This window comes from Oncorhynchus kisutch, unplaced genomic scaffold, assembly GCF_002021735.2.
Source record: "Oncorhynchus kisutch isolate 150728-3 unplaced genomic scaffold, Okis_V2 Okis06b-Okis10b_hom, whole genome shotgun sequence".
Lineage (NCBI taxonomy): Eukaryota > Metazoa > Chordata > Actinopteri > Salmoniformes > Salmonidae > Oncorhynchus > Oncorhynchus kisutch.
In genome coordinates this window covers 12,103,790-12,120,251 of record NW_022261983.1, presented here as the reverse complement: position 1 = coordinate 12,120,251, position 16,462 = coordinate 12,103,790, and the positions used below count along the sequence as shown (strand labels likewise).

Here is a 16,462-nt window from a genome sequence, read left to right as displayed (position 1 = left end):
AATAGGATGGACTTGACTAGAATACAGTATATACAGGACTAGTTGAATAGGATGGACTTGACTAGAATACAGTATATACAGGACTAGTTGAATAGGATGGACTAGAATACAGTATATATAGCACTAGTTGAATAGGATGGACTAGAATACAGTATATACAGGACTAGTTGAATAGGATGGCCTTGACTAGAATACAGGACTAGTTGAATAGGATGGCCTTGACTAGAATACAGGACTAGTTGAATAGGATGGACTTGACTAGAATACAGGACTAGTTGAATAGGATGGATTAGAATACAGTATATACAGGTCTAGTTGAATAGGATGAGCCTTGACTAGAATACAGTATATATAGGACTAGTTGAATAGGATGGACTAGAATACAGTATATATAGGACTAGTTGAATAGGATGGCCTTGACTAGAATACAGTATATATAGGACTAGTTGAATAGGATGGACTAGAATACAGTATATATAGGACTAGTTGAATAGGATGGCCTTGACTAGAATACAGTATATATAGGACTAGTTGAATAGGATGTACTAGAATACAGTATATATAGGACTAGTTGAATCGGATGGACTAGAATACAGTATATATAGGACTAGTTGAATAGGATGGACTAGAATACAGTATATATAGGACTAGTTGAATAGGATGGACTTGACTAGAATACAGTATATATAGGACTAGTTGAATAGGATGGCCTTGACTAGAATACAGTATATACAGGACTAGTTGAATGGGATGGACTAGAATACAGTATATATAGGACTAGTTGAATAGGATGGCCTTGACTAGAATACAGTATATACAGGACTAGTTGAATAGGATGGACTAGAATACAGTATATATAGGACTAGTTGAATAGGATGGACTTGACTAGAATACAGTATATATAGGACTAGTTGAATAGGATGGACTAGAATACAGTATATATAGGACTAGTTGAATAGAATGGCCTTGACTAGAATACAGTATATATAGGACTAGTTGAATAGGATGGCATTGACTAGAATATAGTATATATAGGACTAGTTGAATAGGATGGACTAGAATACAGTATATATAGGACTAGTTGAATAGGATGGCCTTGACTAGAATACAGTATATACAGGACTAGTTGAATAGGATGGCCTTGACTAGAATACAGGACTAGTTGAATAGGATGGCCTTGACTAGAATACAGGACTAGTTGAATAGGATGGACTTGACTAGAATACAGTATATATAGGACTAGTTGAATAGGATGGACTTGACTAGAATACAGTATATACAGGACTAGTTGAATAGGATGGACTTGACTAGAATACAGTATATACAGGACTAGTTGAATAGGATGGACTAGAATACAGTATATATAGGACTAGTTGAATAGGATGGACTAGAATACAGTATATACAGGACTAGTTGAATAGGATGGCCTTGACTAGAATACAGGACTATTTGAATAGGATGGCCTTGACTAGAACACAGGACTAGTTGAATAGGATGGATTAGAATACAGTATATACAGGACTAGTTGAATAGGATGGACTAGAATACAGTATATACAGGACTAGTTGAATAGGATGGACTAGAATACAGTATATACAGGACTAGTTGAATAGGATGGCCTTGACTAGAATGCAGTATATATAGGACTAGTTGAATAGGATGGACTAGAATACAGTATATATAGGACTAGTTGAATAGGATGGACTAGAATACAGTATATACAGGACTAGTTGAATAGGATGGACTAGAATACAGTATATACAGGACTAGTTGAATAGGATGGCCTTGACTAGAATGCAGTATATATAGGACTAGTTGAATAGGATGGACTAGAATACAGTATATATAGGACTAGTTGAATAGGATGGACTAGAATACAGTATATATAGGACTAGTTGAATAGGATGGACTAGAATACAGTATATATAGGACTAGTTGAATAGGATGGCCTTGACTAGAATACAGTGTATATATAGGACTAGTTGAATAGGATGGCCTTGACTAGAATACAGTGTATATATAGGACTAGTTGAATAGGATGGACTAGAATACAGTATAGATAGGACTAGTTGAATAGGATGGACTAGAATACAGTATATATAGGACTAGTTGAATAGGATGGACTAGAATACAGTATATACAGGACTAGTTGAATAGGATGGACTAGAATACAGTATATATAGGACTAGTTGAATAGGATGGACTAGAATACAGTATATATAGGACTAGTTGAATAGGATGGCCTTGACTAGAATACAGTATATATAGGACTAGTTGAATAGGATGGACTAGAATACAGTATATATAGGACTAGTTGAATAGGATGGACTAGAATACAGTATATATAGGACTAGTTGAATAGGATGGACTAGAATACAGTATATATAGGACTAGTTGAATAGGATGGACTAGAATACAGTATATATAGGACTAGTTGAATAGGATGGACTAGAATACAGTATATATAGGACTAGTTGAATAGGATGGACTAGAATACAGTATATATAGGACTAGTTGAATAGGATGGACTAGAATACAGTATATATAGGACTAGTTGAATAGGATGGACTAGAATACAGTATATATAGGACTAGTTGAATAGGATGGACTAGAATACAGTATATATAGGACTAGTTGAATAGGATGGACTAGAATACAGTATATATAGGACTAGTTGAATAGGATGGACTAGAATACAGTATATATAGGACTAGTTGAATAGGATGGACTAGAATACAGTATATATAGGACTAGTTGAATAGGATGGACTTGACTAGAATACAGTATATATATAGGACTAGTTGAATAGGATGGCATTGACTAGAATACAGTATATATAGGACTAGTTGAATAGGATGGACTAGAATACAGTATATATAGGACTAGTTGAATAGGATGGACTAGAATACAGTATATATAGGACTAGTTGAATAGGATGGACTAGAATACAGTATATATAGGACTAGTTGAATAGGATGGACTTGACTAGAATACAGTATATATAGGACTAGTTGAATAGGATGGACTTGACTAGAATACAGTATATATAGGACTAGTTGAATAGGATGGACTTGACTAGAATACAGTATATATAGGACTAGTTGAATAGGATGGACTTGACTAGAATACAGTATATATAGGACTAGTTGAATAGTTTTTCCTTGACTAGAATACAGTATATACAGGACTAGTTGAATGGGATGGACTAGAATACAGTATATATAGGACTAGTTGAAAAGGATGGCCTTGACTAGAATACAGTATATACAGGACTAGTTGAATAGGATGGACTAGAATACAGTATATATAGGACTAGTTGAATAGGATGGACTTGACTAGAATACAGTATATATAGGACTAGTTGAATAGTTTTTCCTTGACTAGAATACAGTATATACAGGACTAGTTGAATGGGATGGACTAGAATACAGTATATATAGGACTAGTTGAAAAGGATGGCCTTGACTAGAATACAGTATATACAGGACTAGTTGAATAGGATGGACTAGAATACAGTATATATAGGACTAGTTGAATAGGATGGACTTGACTAGAATACAGTATATACAGGACTAGTTGAATAGGATGGACTTGACTAGAATACAGTATATACAGGACTAGTTGAATAGGATGGACTTGACTATAATACAGTATATACAGGACTAGTTGAATAGGATGGCCTTGACTAGAATACAGTATATATAGGACTAGTTGAATAGGATGGCCTTGACTAGAATACAGTATATATAGGACTAGTTGAATAGGATGGACTAGAATACAGTATATATAGGACTAGTTGAATAGGATGGACTAGAATACAGTATATATAGGACTAGTTGAATAGGATGGCCTTGACTAGAATACAGTATATATAGGACTAGTTGAATAGGATGGACTAGAATACAGTATATATAGGACTAGTTGAATAGGATGGACTAGAATACAGTATATATAGGACTAGTTGAATAGGATGGACTAGAATACAGTATATATAGGACTAGTTGAATAGGATGGACTAGAATACAGTATATATAGGACTAGTTGAATAGGATGGACTAGAATACAGTATATATAGGACTAGTTGAATAGGATGGACTTGACTAGAATACAGTATATACAGGACTAGTTGAATAGGATGGCATTGACTAGAATACAGTATATATAGGACTAGTTGAATAGGATGGACTAGAATACAGTATATATAGGACTAGTTGAATAGGATGGACTAGAATACAGTATATACAGGACTAGTTGAATAGGATGGACTAGAATACAGTATATATAGGACTAGTTGAATAGGATGGCCTTGACTAGAATACAGTATATATAGGACTAGTTGAATAGGATGGACTAGAATACAGTATATATAGGACTAGTTGAATAGGATGGCCTTGACTAGAATACAGTATATATAGGACTAGTTGAATAGGATGGACTAGAATACAGTATATATAGGACTAGTTGAATAGGATGGACTTGACTAGAATACAGTATATATAGGACTAGTTGAATAGGATGGCCTTGACTAGAATACAGTATATACAGGACTAGTTGAATGGGATGGACTAGAATACAGTATATATAGGACTAGTTGAATAGGATGGACTAGAATACAGTATATATAGGACTAGTTGAATAGGATGGCCTTGACTAGAATACAGTATATATAGGACTAGTTGAATAGGATGTACTAGAATACAGTATATATAGGACTAGTTGAATAGGATGGACTAGAATACAGTATATATAGGACTAGTTGAATAGGATGGACTAGAATACAGTATATATAGGACTAGTTGAATAGGATGGACTTGACTAGAATACAGTATATATAGGACTAGTTGAATAGGATGGCCTTGACTAGAATACAGTATATACAGGACTAGTTGAATGGGATGGACTGGAATACAGTATATATAGGACTAGTTGAATAGGATGGCCTTGACTAGAATACAGTATATACAGGACTAGTTGAATAGGATGGACTAGAATACAGTATATATAGGACTAGTTGAATAGGATGGACTTGACTAGAATACAGTATATATAGGACTAGTTGAATAGGATGGACTAGAATACAGTATATATAGGACTAGTTGAATAGGATGGCCTTGACTAGAATACAGTATATATAGGACTAGTTGAATAGGATGGCCTTGACTAGAATACAGTATATATACGACTAGTTGAATAGGATGGACTAGAATACAGTATATAGGACTAGTTGAATAGGATGGACTAGAATACAGTATATATAGGACTAGTTGAATAGGATGGCCTTGACTAGAATACAGTATATATACGACTAGTTGAATAGGATGGACTAGAATACAGTATATAGGACTAGTTGAATAGGATGGCCTTGACTAGAATACAGTATATACAGGACTAGTTGAATAGGATGAGCCTTGACTAGAATACAGTATATACAGGACTAGTTGAATAGGATGGCCTTGACTAGAATACAGTATATACAGGACTAGTTGAATAGGATGGACTAGAATACAGTATATATAGGACTAGTTGAATAGGATGGACTAGAATACATTATATACAGGACTAGTTGAATAGGATGGCCTTGACTAGAATACAGGACTATTTGAATAGGATGGCCTTGACTAGAATACAGGACTAGTTGAATAGGATGGATTAGAATACAGTATATACAGGACTAGTTGAATAGGATGAGCCTTGACTAGAATACAGTATATATAGGACTAGTTGAATAGGATGGACTAGAATACAGTATATATAGGACTAGTTGAATAGGATGAGCCTTGACTAGAATACAGTATATACAGGACTAGTTCAAATCAAATCAAATGTATTTATATAGCCCTTCGTACATCAGCTGATATCTCAAAGTGCTGTACAGAAACCCAGCCTAAAACCCCAAACAGCAAGCAATGCAGGTGTAGAAGCACGGTGGCTAGGAAAAACTCCCTAGAAAGGCCAATACCTAGGAAGAAACCTAGAGAGGAACCAGGCTATGTGGGCTGGCCAGTCCTCTTCTGGCTGTGCCGGGTGGAGATTATAACAGAACATGGCCAAGATGTTCAAATGTTCATAAATGACCAGCATGGTCGAATAATAATAAGGCAGAACAGTTGAAACTGGAGCAGCAGCACAGTCAGGTGGACTGGGGACAGCAAGGAGTCATCATGTAAGGTAGTCCTGGGGCATGGTCCTAGGGCTCAGGTCAGTTGAAACTGGAACAGCAGCATGGCCAGGTGGACTGGGGACAGCAAGGAGTCATCATGTCAGGTAGTCCTGGGGCATGGTCCTAGGGCTCAGGTCCTCCGAGAGAGAGAAAGAAAGAGAGAAGGAGAGAATTAGAGAACGCACACTTAGATTCACACAGGACACCGAATAGGACAGGAGAAGTACTCCAGATATAACAAACTGACCCCAGCCCCCCGACACATAAACTACTGCAGCATAAATACTGGAGGCTGAGACAGGAGGGGTCAGGAGACACTGTGGCCCCATCCGAGGACACCCCCGGACAGGGCCAAACAGGAAGGATATAACCCCACCCACTTTGCCAAAGCACAGCCCCCACACCACTAGAGGGATATCTTCAACCACCAACTTACCATCCTGAGACAAGGCTGAGTATAGCCCACAAAGATCTCCGCCACGGCACAACCCAAGGGGGGGGGCGCCAACCCAGACAGGATGACCACAACAGTGAATCAACCCACTCAGGTGACGCACCCCCTCCAGGGACGGCATGAGAGAGCCCCAGCAAGCCAGTGACTCAGCCCCTGTAATAGGGTTAGAGGCAGAGAATGAGGGGAACCGGCCAGGCAGAGACAGCAAGGGCGTTGAAAGTTGAATAGGATGGCCTTGACTAGAATACAGTATATACATATGAAGTGGTTAAAACAGTATGTAAACATTATTAAAGTGACCAGTGTTCCATGTTTATGTACAAAGGGCAGCCGTCTCTAAGGTGCATGGTAGCGCAACCGGGTGGTAGTCAGCTAGTGACAAGTTCAGGGCAGGGTACTGGGTGGAGGCCGGCTAGTGATGGCTATATAACAGTTTGATGGCCTTGAGAGAGAAGCTGTACTGACCTCGCCTTCTGGATGATAGCGGTGTGAACAGGCCGTGGCTCGGGTGGTTGATGAACGTGATGATCTTTTTGGCCAACCTGTGACATTGGGTGCTGTCAGTGTCTTGGAGGGCAGGCATTGTGCCCCGGTGATGCATTGGGCAGACCTCACCACCCTCTGGAGAGCCCTGAAGTTGTGAATGGTGCAGTTACCATACCAGGCGGTGATTCAGCCAGACCGGATGCTCTCAATGGTGCATCTGTAAAAGTTTGTGGGTCTTAGGGGCCAAGCTGAATTTCTTCAACCTCCTGAGGTTGAAGAGGTGCTGTTCAGTCTTCTTCACCACACTGTCTGTGTGGATGGAAATCTTGCTTGTTTGTAGGTGACCAAATACTTATTTTCCACCATAATTTGCAAATCAATTCATAAAAAATCCTACAATGTGATTTTCTGGATTTTTTTTCCCTCATTTTGTCTGTCATAGTTGAAGTGTACCTATGAGGAAAATTACAGGCCTCTCTCATATTTTTAAGTGGGAGAGCTTGCACAATTGGTGGCTGACTAAATACTTTTTGCCCCACTGTATATATACCACTTCCATATGAAAAATCTGCCAAAGTGATTGAAAATGTTGTGGAAAGTAGTGATCAGTGATGCACTTCGGGAGAAATGCAAAATTACAAGTATGCACCAATCAATCAGAGATTCAGACTAAAGTAATAAAATGTTTGGTCTAATGATATTCTATGTAAAATACTTCCTGTGGTCACCAGGACAGAGCTAGTCCGTCCCCCTCCACCCTGCCGGAGTCCCTGGGTCACAACTCTCCTGGTAGCTCCTTACTGCTGGGTCTGAAGAGGGTTTCTGTGAGGCTGGTCGACTGCAGGAAAACAGCAGGGCAGAGTGGAACTGTGAGAGAAGGACATGAGGAGGGTGATTTGATTTCATCAAGTAAGAACAATGGGGGGGTGGGTTAGACTACAATCTGCTTCTGCAACTTCTGTTAATTCATTCATAAACAGTAAACACTCAGTGGCCAGTAAATTATCGATCCAGTTTTGTGAATGGAGGGGGTGTACCTAATAAACTGACCAATGAGTGTATATTGATGATAAAGACAGCAGGTTGTCTAGTAGTTAAAAGCATTGGGCCACTAATTGAAAAGTTGCTTGTTCAAATCTCTGAGCCAACTAGGTAAAAAATCTGTCTGTGTGCCCTTGAGAAAGGTACAAAACCCTAAATGCTCCTGTAAGTCGCTCTAGAGAAAAGCGTCTGCTAAATAACAAAAATAAAGTGTTTATGGACCCATATTTCCAAAACCTATTATTCAGTGTCTTTGTTTCACAGGTGACACCCCTAACCGTCGTTCTCTCAGTGGGAGGAGCTTATCATCTGGGGAGCCTCAACAACATGTTACTGACGTGACAGAGAAGAGTCTCTCCAGATCAGAACACCTCAAGAAACACCAGCAGAGATGTAGAGGGAAGAAACCTCACCACTACTGCTTTGACTGTGGAAAGAGTTTCACTAGCAGGAGTGGCTTCATTATGCACCAGCGGATTCACACCCGAGAGAAACCGTACTGCTGCTCTCAGTGTGGGAAGAGTTTCACCTGTGCAGGAGGTCTTAAAGTACACCAAAGAATCCATACTGGAGAGAAGCCTTACAGCTGCCCAGAATGTGGGAAGTGTTTTACTGCTTCTAACGCCTTCAAATATCATCTGCGAATTCATACAGGGGAGCGGCCTTACCCCTGCCTTGATTGTGGAAAGAGCTTCAACCAGTCATGCAACCTGACGACACACAAGCTAACACACACTGGAGTGAAGCCTTATAGCTGTGATCAGTGTGGGAAGAGCTTCAATCAGGCAGTCCACCTGACGACACACAAGCTAACACACACTGGAGTGAAGCCTTACAGCTGTGATCAGTGTGGAAAGCGCTTTGCTGTAGCTTCCACCCTGAATAGACACCAGGTAACACACACAGGAGTTAAGCCTTATAGCTGTGATCACTGTGGGAAGAGCTTCTCTGTAGTTTCCTCCCTGATTAGACACCAGGCAACACACACTGGAGAGAGAACTTTTGTCTGTCTATGTGGTAAGAGCTTTGCTCTAGCTTCCACCCTAACTACACATCAGCGAACACACACTGGAGAGAAACCTTATAGCTGTGATCAGTGTGGAAAGAGCTTTGCTGTATCAGAAAAACTAACTATACACCAGCGAACACACACAGGAGAAAAGCCTTATAGCTGTGATCAGTGTGGGAAGAGCTTCAGTCAATCAGTACACCTGAATACACACCAGCGAACACACACAGGAGAGAATCCTTATAGCTGTGATCAGTGTGGGAAGAGCTTCAGTCAATCAGTACACCTGAATTCACACCAGCGAACACACACAGGAGAGAAACCTTACAGCTGTGAGCATTGTGGAAAGAGTTTCAGTCAATCAGGGAGCCTAAATTCACACCAGCGAACACACACTGGAGAGAAACCCTATGTCTGTTTTTGTGGGAAGAGCTTTGCTCATTTAGGGCCAATGAAAAAACACCAGAAAGCAAAAATGTGCCGTATTTCATCTTCCGATCCGACACCGGTTCCAGATCCCTAAATAAAGGATCAATAGAAAACATATATTGAACAGTCATATCCATCTCTTTCTTGCTCTGCTTTCTTAACACTGTGAACAAGGCAGGTCCTACAGGCCCTAGTTTTGTCGCACCTTGACTACTGTTCAGTCGTGTGGTGAGATGCCACTAAAAAAGACTTAGGAAAATTGCATTTGGCTCAGAACAGGGCAGCACGGCTGACCCTTAGATGTACACAGAGAGATAATATTAATAATATGCATGTCAATCTCTCCTTGCTCAAAGTGGAGGAGAGATTGACTTCCTCACTGCTTGTATTTATGAGAGGTATTAACATGTTAAATGCACCGAGCTGTCTGTTTGAACTACTGGCACACAGCTCGGACACCCATGCATACCTTACAAGACATGCCACAGGAGGTCTCGTCACAGTCCGCAAGTCCAGAACAGACTATGGGGAGTGCACAGTACTACATAGAGCCATGACTACATAGAACTCTATTCCACATCAAATAACTGATGCAGTAAAATTAGATTTAAAAAGCAGATTAAAGCAACACAGACACGCGATAACATACACATGGATTTAGTACTGTAGATATGTGGCAGTGGTGGAGTAGGGCCCTGATGGCACACAGTGTGTTGTGAAATCTGTTAATATTTTGTAATTGTTTTTTAAATTGTAAACTGCCTTAATCTCAATTGTCTCAAGGCTTAAAAATCAATTTTTAACCTGTCTTCTCCCCTTCATCTACATTGATTTGAAGTGGCTTTAACAAGTGACATCAATAAGTGATCACATCTTTCACTTGGATTCACCTGTTCAGTCTATGTCATGGAAAGAGCAGGTGATCATAATGTTTTGTCCACTCAGTGTATGTCCATTAATATGTTATTAATATGTCAAGTCATAAAAATGTTAATTCATCACTACATGCAAATATGAACTGGCCAGCTACAATTTTTTGGGTTGTAAGCAAATCACAATATCCAGAATTCATAGCGATTTCAGGACTTGGAGTACCGCCCTGTGAAGGTGTATCCAGTTGATGTGAGAAAAATGTCTGTTTGTAGCTTTCAACCAGAGGATTTTGAAACAGAACTGAATTCTCAACTCTTGGGGTTGCCATGTCGTTGAACGTTGAAAAGTGATTCTATTCTATCAAATTATTTTTTCTCAAAGATGAAGGCATCCAGTCAGCTAACATCAGCACAGCAGAAAAAAGAAAAATCTGAGGTAGCTAACGAACTACATTTGTATATCTAAACCAAAATCTAGCTACCTTTCCTGATACGCTGGCTAGACATTCCAAAGCATATCAATGTAATTAGCCAGATAACAGCTGGCAATGTGATTTGTAACTTTGCAAGCTCGTTAGGTATTAGTAAGGAGGGGATTATGTGGGTGACTGACTGGTGTCTGGGGGGGTCAGGGGAGGAAGAGAAGCATCATCCTCAGTGGTTTTTCAGAAAAAGAATGTTTAAAACATTTTAAGTTATCCTTTTTAGATGAAAACTATACTAAATATAATCATGTTACCAAGTAATTTATTAAAACATACTATTTTGCAATTAAGGTCTACAGTAGCCTCATCAGCACTCTGTAGGGTAGCACCATGGTGTAGCTGGAAGACAGCTAGCTTCCGTCCTCCTCTGGGTACAATGACTTCAATACAAAACCTAGGAGGCTCATGGTTCTCACCACCTTCCATAGACTTACAGAGTAATTATGACAACTTCTGGAGGATGTCCTCCAACCTATCAGAGCTCTTGCAGCATGAACTGACATGGGGTTGTGTGTTTTTAATGAGTGTAGGGGGCAGCTGCTGAAAAGTACCTGTACAAGATTTTACTGCAGAAGAGATATGATGTTTTGAGATTACAAAATATATATATATTCTGAAATAGTTGTAGGGTTGGTTGGTGGTGCAATTAAATGTCTGTGTCACATGTTACGTGATTGAAAACACCCACTACTGTAGAGTAGAGTAGTTCACTTTTTGGCCTATCCCTCTGTACTGGTATATCTCTACTACTCTCACCACTCCTCCCTCTGTACGGGTATATCTCTACTACTCTCACCACTCCTCCCCCTTAACCCATCTTCCTCTACTTTCTTCACTGCCTCAGCATATGACAACTTCTGCTCTACTCTAACCCTGGAAACCCCAACCTGCCTCTCTCTCACACAGGACATTTCTGATCCCCAGCTCCATGGGCACCCCTACAATTAACACATTCCACTACTTTCCCCAATGCTACACATTCCTTTGTCTCATGCCCTTCTGCACACTTCTCAAACCTTGGACCCTCCCTACTACACACTGCTGCCACATAGGAACACCTTGGAACCTCCCTACTACACATTGACACCTGTAACATCTTAATGTATTCGGCACATAAGCTCGTACAGGATAACTTGTATATCCTAACTTCACTTTGTCGGGCAAAGACTCAACTTCAAAACTCGAAAGAACAGACAATGACTCTTCTGTTTCCCCACTCTTGCCACCCTGTCTGCGTCGCATCAAATGACGAGCATCACATATATCGGGAATCTTTCCCCTCAGCTGGTCCGCGTTTATATCTACTGCTACCCCAGTTATCACCCCTTTCATTAGTGCCCCTTTCTTGAGAAGAAACCATTCACTTTTCTTGCCTCCATTCGTTTTACTTCGAGCTCATTCTTCCTCTACCCAACAGAAATACAAACAATTATCATGAGACAACTTTTAGTTACCTACCCCCTCCGATTCCACATGACCCAACTCTTTTTTTCACCCACCGTGAAACCACAAATGGATCAGCCAAAAGGCAAGAGTCCACTTTTTCCATAAACTTCACTCCTACTGTCAGACTCTTCCTCATCCTCGGTGTATACCTCGGTCTCCGATAACTTTACCACACCTTCCACTTCCATTTCTTCTCCTGTCTTCAGCTCACTCTGCTTACACTTTCTACCATTCTTCTTTGACAAACCATCTCCCTTTTTTCCCCACCATTTTTATCCAAATCGAGCTCACCCTCTTCCCTCACTCTCTTAGACCTCTTTCTCCCTCTTTTTCCCTCCATTCCTCCTCCATTTTCCAAGTACACATCTCCTTATGATAATACTGCCGCTCCATCCCTGACACCCATCTTGTACTTTCTCTAGGGACTCCATTTTCCCCCTGACCACATATTGACAAATTAGATTTTTTTTTTTGTGGATGTCTTTCTGGCTTCAAAACAAACACCACAGTCATTCGTTTTATGATTATTTCCAATCCCGTGTATCAAATGCTGGACCCACTCACCTGTTTAACCTTGCTTGCTACCATCTGTATATCTATAATCCCATGTATTAACGTTAATCTGTTTTTGTAGTTAAAATAATTTATCGTCTCCACTTTCCTCTCTTCCTCTCTCTCCACTTTCCTCTCTTCCTCTCTCTCCACTTTCCTCTCTTCCTCTCTCTCCACTTTCCTCTCTTCCTCTCTCTCACCTTCCTCTCTCTCCACCTTCCTCTCTCTCCACCTTCCTCTCTCTCCACCTTCCTCTCTCTCCACCTTCCTCTCTCTCCACTTTCCTCTCTTCCTCTCTCTCCACCTTCCTCTCTCTCCACTTCCTCTCTTCCTCTCTCTCCACTTTCCTCTCTTCCTCTCTCTCCACTTCCTCTCTTCCTCTCTCTCCACTTTCCTCTCTTCCTCTCTCTCCACTTTCCTCTCTTCCTCTCTCTCCACTTTCCTCTCTTCCTCTCTCTCCACTTCCTCTCTTCCTCTCTCTCCACTTTCCTCTCTTCCTCTCTCTCTCTCTCCACTAAAAATCAAATCAAATTTTATTGGTCACATACACATGGTTGGCAGATGTTAATGCGAGTGTAGAGAAATGCTTGTGCTTCTAGTTCCGACAGTGCAGTAACATCTAACAAGTAATCTAACAATTCCCCAACAACTACCTAATAGACACAATTCTAAAGGGGTGAATGAGAATATGTACATATAAATATATAGATGAGCAATGGCCGAGCGGCATAGGTAAGGTGCAATAGATGGTATAAAATACAGTATACACATGTGATAGGAGTAATGTAAGATATGTAAACATTATTTAAAGTGGCATTGTTTAAAGTGACTAGTGATTGGGTCTCAATGTAGGCAGCAGCCTCTCGGAGTTAGTGATTGCTGTTTAGCAGTCTGATGGCCTTGAGATTGAAAACACTGTAAACTGATGATTTTTAGATGAGGATGCTGTTACAGTAACAAGTGAATCTTGAGCAATGTTACATGGGGCAGAAATTGCACCAGGCTACACCAATACCTTTTTACTGTAGGTTTCTACTACATGTTACAATACCCCCATATCTGATGGTTTCTTCTATGTATGTACTGTATAAGGATACTGAAACTATGAGACTGACATTTTCTCAGCATGCTCCAAGTGGGATAACTAGCACCAGTAGTTCTGGTGTTTAGGTTTTGCGTCACTGGCTATTTGAACAAGTCATGATTTCGCAGGTGTTACCATCTTTCACATGTTGGAAGAGGACATTCAGCCTGTATCATGAAAGAGCGGGTCGAGCTCCTCGTTACGGATCTTCTCCTTGTTCTACCATCTGTTAAACCATCTGTTTACCTAATAAACTGGCCACTGAGTGTATATTGATAAGGGTGGCAGGTAGTCTAATGGTTAAGAGCGTTGGGCCACTAATCGAAAGGTTGCTGGTTCGAATCTTTGAGCCGACTAGGTGAAACATCTGTCTGTGCCCTTGAGCAAGGTACTTAATAACCCTAATTGCTCCTGTAAATTGCTCTGAATAAGAGCTTCTGCTAAATAACAAAACAGTTAAAACGTGTTATCGTATTTGTTTATGGACCCACATTTGCAAAACCGGTCTATTCAATGTCTTTGTTTCACAGGGGACTCTCCTAACCGTCGCGCTCTCAGTGGGAGGGGCTTATCACCTGGTGCGCTTCAACCACATCATGTTGCTGACGAGACAGAAAAGAGTCTCTCCAGATCAGAACACCTCAAGAAACACCAGCAGAGACGTACAGGGAAGAAACCTCACCACTGCTGCTCTGACTGTGGGAAGAGTTATGCTGTAGTTTCCATCCTGAATAGACACCATTGAACACACACTGGAGAGACACCTTGGATATATGTGGGAAGAGCTTTGTTAATTTAGGACCAATGAGACAACACCAAAAAGCACAAACATGGCTTATTTCATCTCCCATCTATCCAACACCAGGGGCATGTTGCACAAAAGTAGAATTAAGACATCCGGGATAAATGACTCAGCTGAGCTCAATGAAGCCAAAACATGTGCGTCCAGGCTTAATTGGTTGCACAAAGACCAAGCCAGGATGAGCAGACACGGATTCATTAAGCCAGGTGAAAACCAATCCTGGATAGGTGCGCGCTCACGGCTCACTCAAATAGACCCCGCCCACAGATCACAGATTAACTGATTACCATGGCAACTAGAGCCGCGTATTTTTCCCCGTCGGAAGCACAAATCCTCATGGAGGCATACGAGGAGGTAAAAGATATAATTAAGAAGAAAGGCAACAACGCCACAGTGATAAAGCAAAGAGAAAAGCGTGGCAAAGTATTGCAGACCGCCTGAATGCGTAAGTAGTGCACAATTACACACTCACCGCTCCGCTGAAACATCACAATTACAATTCAAATATTTAATTCACATCTCAAAAAATGCAGTTGTACTGTAATTATGAAACGGTTACATTTTTTTATTGAAATGCACTGCAGATAGTGTGAAATGTGTTAAAGTAACTCCATCACACTGTATAAAGCTATGATACATTTTTTGATATTTTACTGAAAACAAGACAAAAATACCAAGTAATTTTTTGCAGTGTGACTCCATTAAATGTGTGTGTGTGTAGATTAAACATGAACGGGCCAAAACGGACATGGCAGCAGGTCAAAATCAAATACAAGAACATTCTGCAGAATGGTATGGTCCCTGACTAATATTTAACAAAGCACAAGCATATATTGTACCCAGAAGGTGCCTGCTCACACATTGTCTGTACTGTTTTAGCAGTGAAAAAGAATACCCACAGACAAGGCACGGGTGGGGTCACCAAAGGCTGACCTTACCCCAGCAGAGGACATGGCCTTGGAGCTAAATAAAAAGGCAGGCCCGTCTTAGAGGGGATCCCTGGGGGGAAAGAGACGAGCATAGGTTCCTCCCAAGATGCCACCCGCTTCATTCAAGGTATGTCCTTCCATCTCTACATGGGATACAACCACATTCATATTGAATCAATTTGGACTGTCTGACTTTGGTTTACCTATTGCCTTGCAGTGTCTGGCAGCACTGTGTTCCTGTTAGAGCCACCAGCACAAGCACCAGACGATGCTGATCCAGTGAGTACTCCATCAAAGGCATACTGTAGGCCTGGCATGTCTGTCTCTACTAGCTTCAATATGAATCCGATTAAATGTGATAGGGTGAGGCCCAGTGCAGCAGCAACAGCACATGATGGAGACGATGATGAGGAGGAGACCATCTCTCTGGATTCCAGAAGGCATGAGGTATCATGTTAAGACTGTGAAAGTACTATTTACTCTACAATGGTGAGGAGTCCTCATCAAAATCAAAAAATCTAATTTTTTACAGGACCCAGATGCTATACAGTGGGAAAACCAGCCTGGCAACATAGTGCGTATTAATAAAAGGACACCAACATCCTGCCAAATTCAGCTGCGCTAATTGTATTGTGTCACAGAGCTCACAAGCTATCAGGAAAGTTGTATGGCAACCACCTCCGGCGCCAAATAGAACTGGCAGACATAGACAT

The 16,462-nt window shown here is 40.7% G+C and overlaps 1 protein-coding gene across 2 annotated transcripts in view; it reads left to right on the top strand.

Moving 5' to 3' along the window:
* Positions 1-14,984, top strand: part of LOC109879897 (zinc finger protein 2 homolog) — a 53,292-nt gene extending 38,308 nt beyond the window's left edge. Inside the window, exons 2-4 of one of the 2 annotated variants that reach the window (XM_031814363.1) lie at positions 7,832-8,009; positions 8,406-9,034; positions 14,549-14,984. In XM_031814363.1, coding sequence (XP_031670223.1) covers positions 7,832-8,009; positions 8,406-9,034; positions 14,549-14,737 — 996 coding nt within the window. In that variant the 3' untranslated portion in view covers positions 14,738-14,984. Of the gene's footprint in view, positions 1-7,831; positions 8,010-8,405; positions 9,697-14,548 lie in introns of those variants that run through there. The other variant, XM_031814362.1, reaches the window with a different exon arrangement.
* Positions 14,985-16,462: the final 1,478 nt, after the last annotated feature.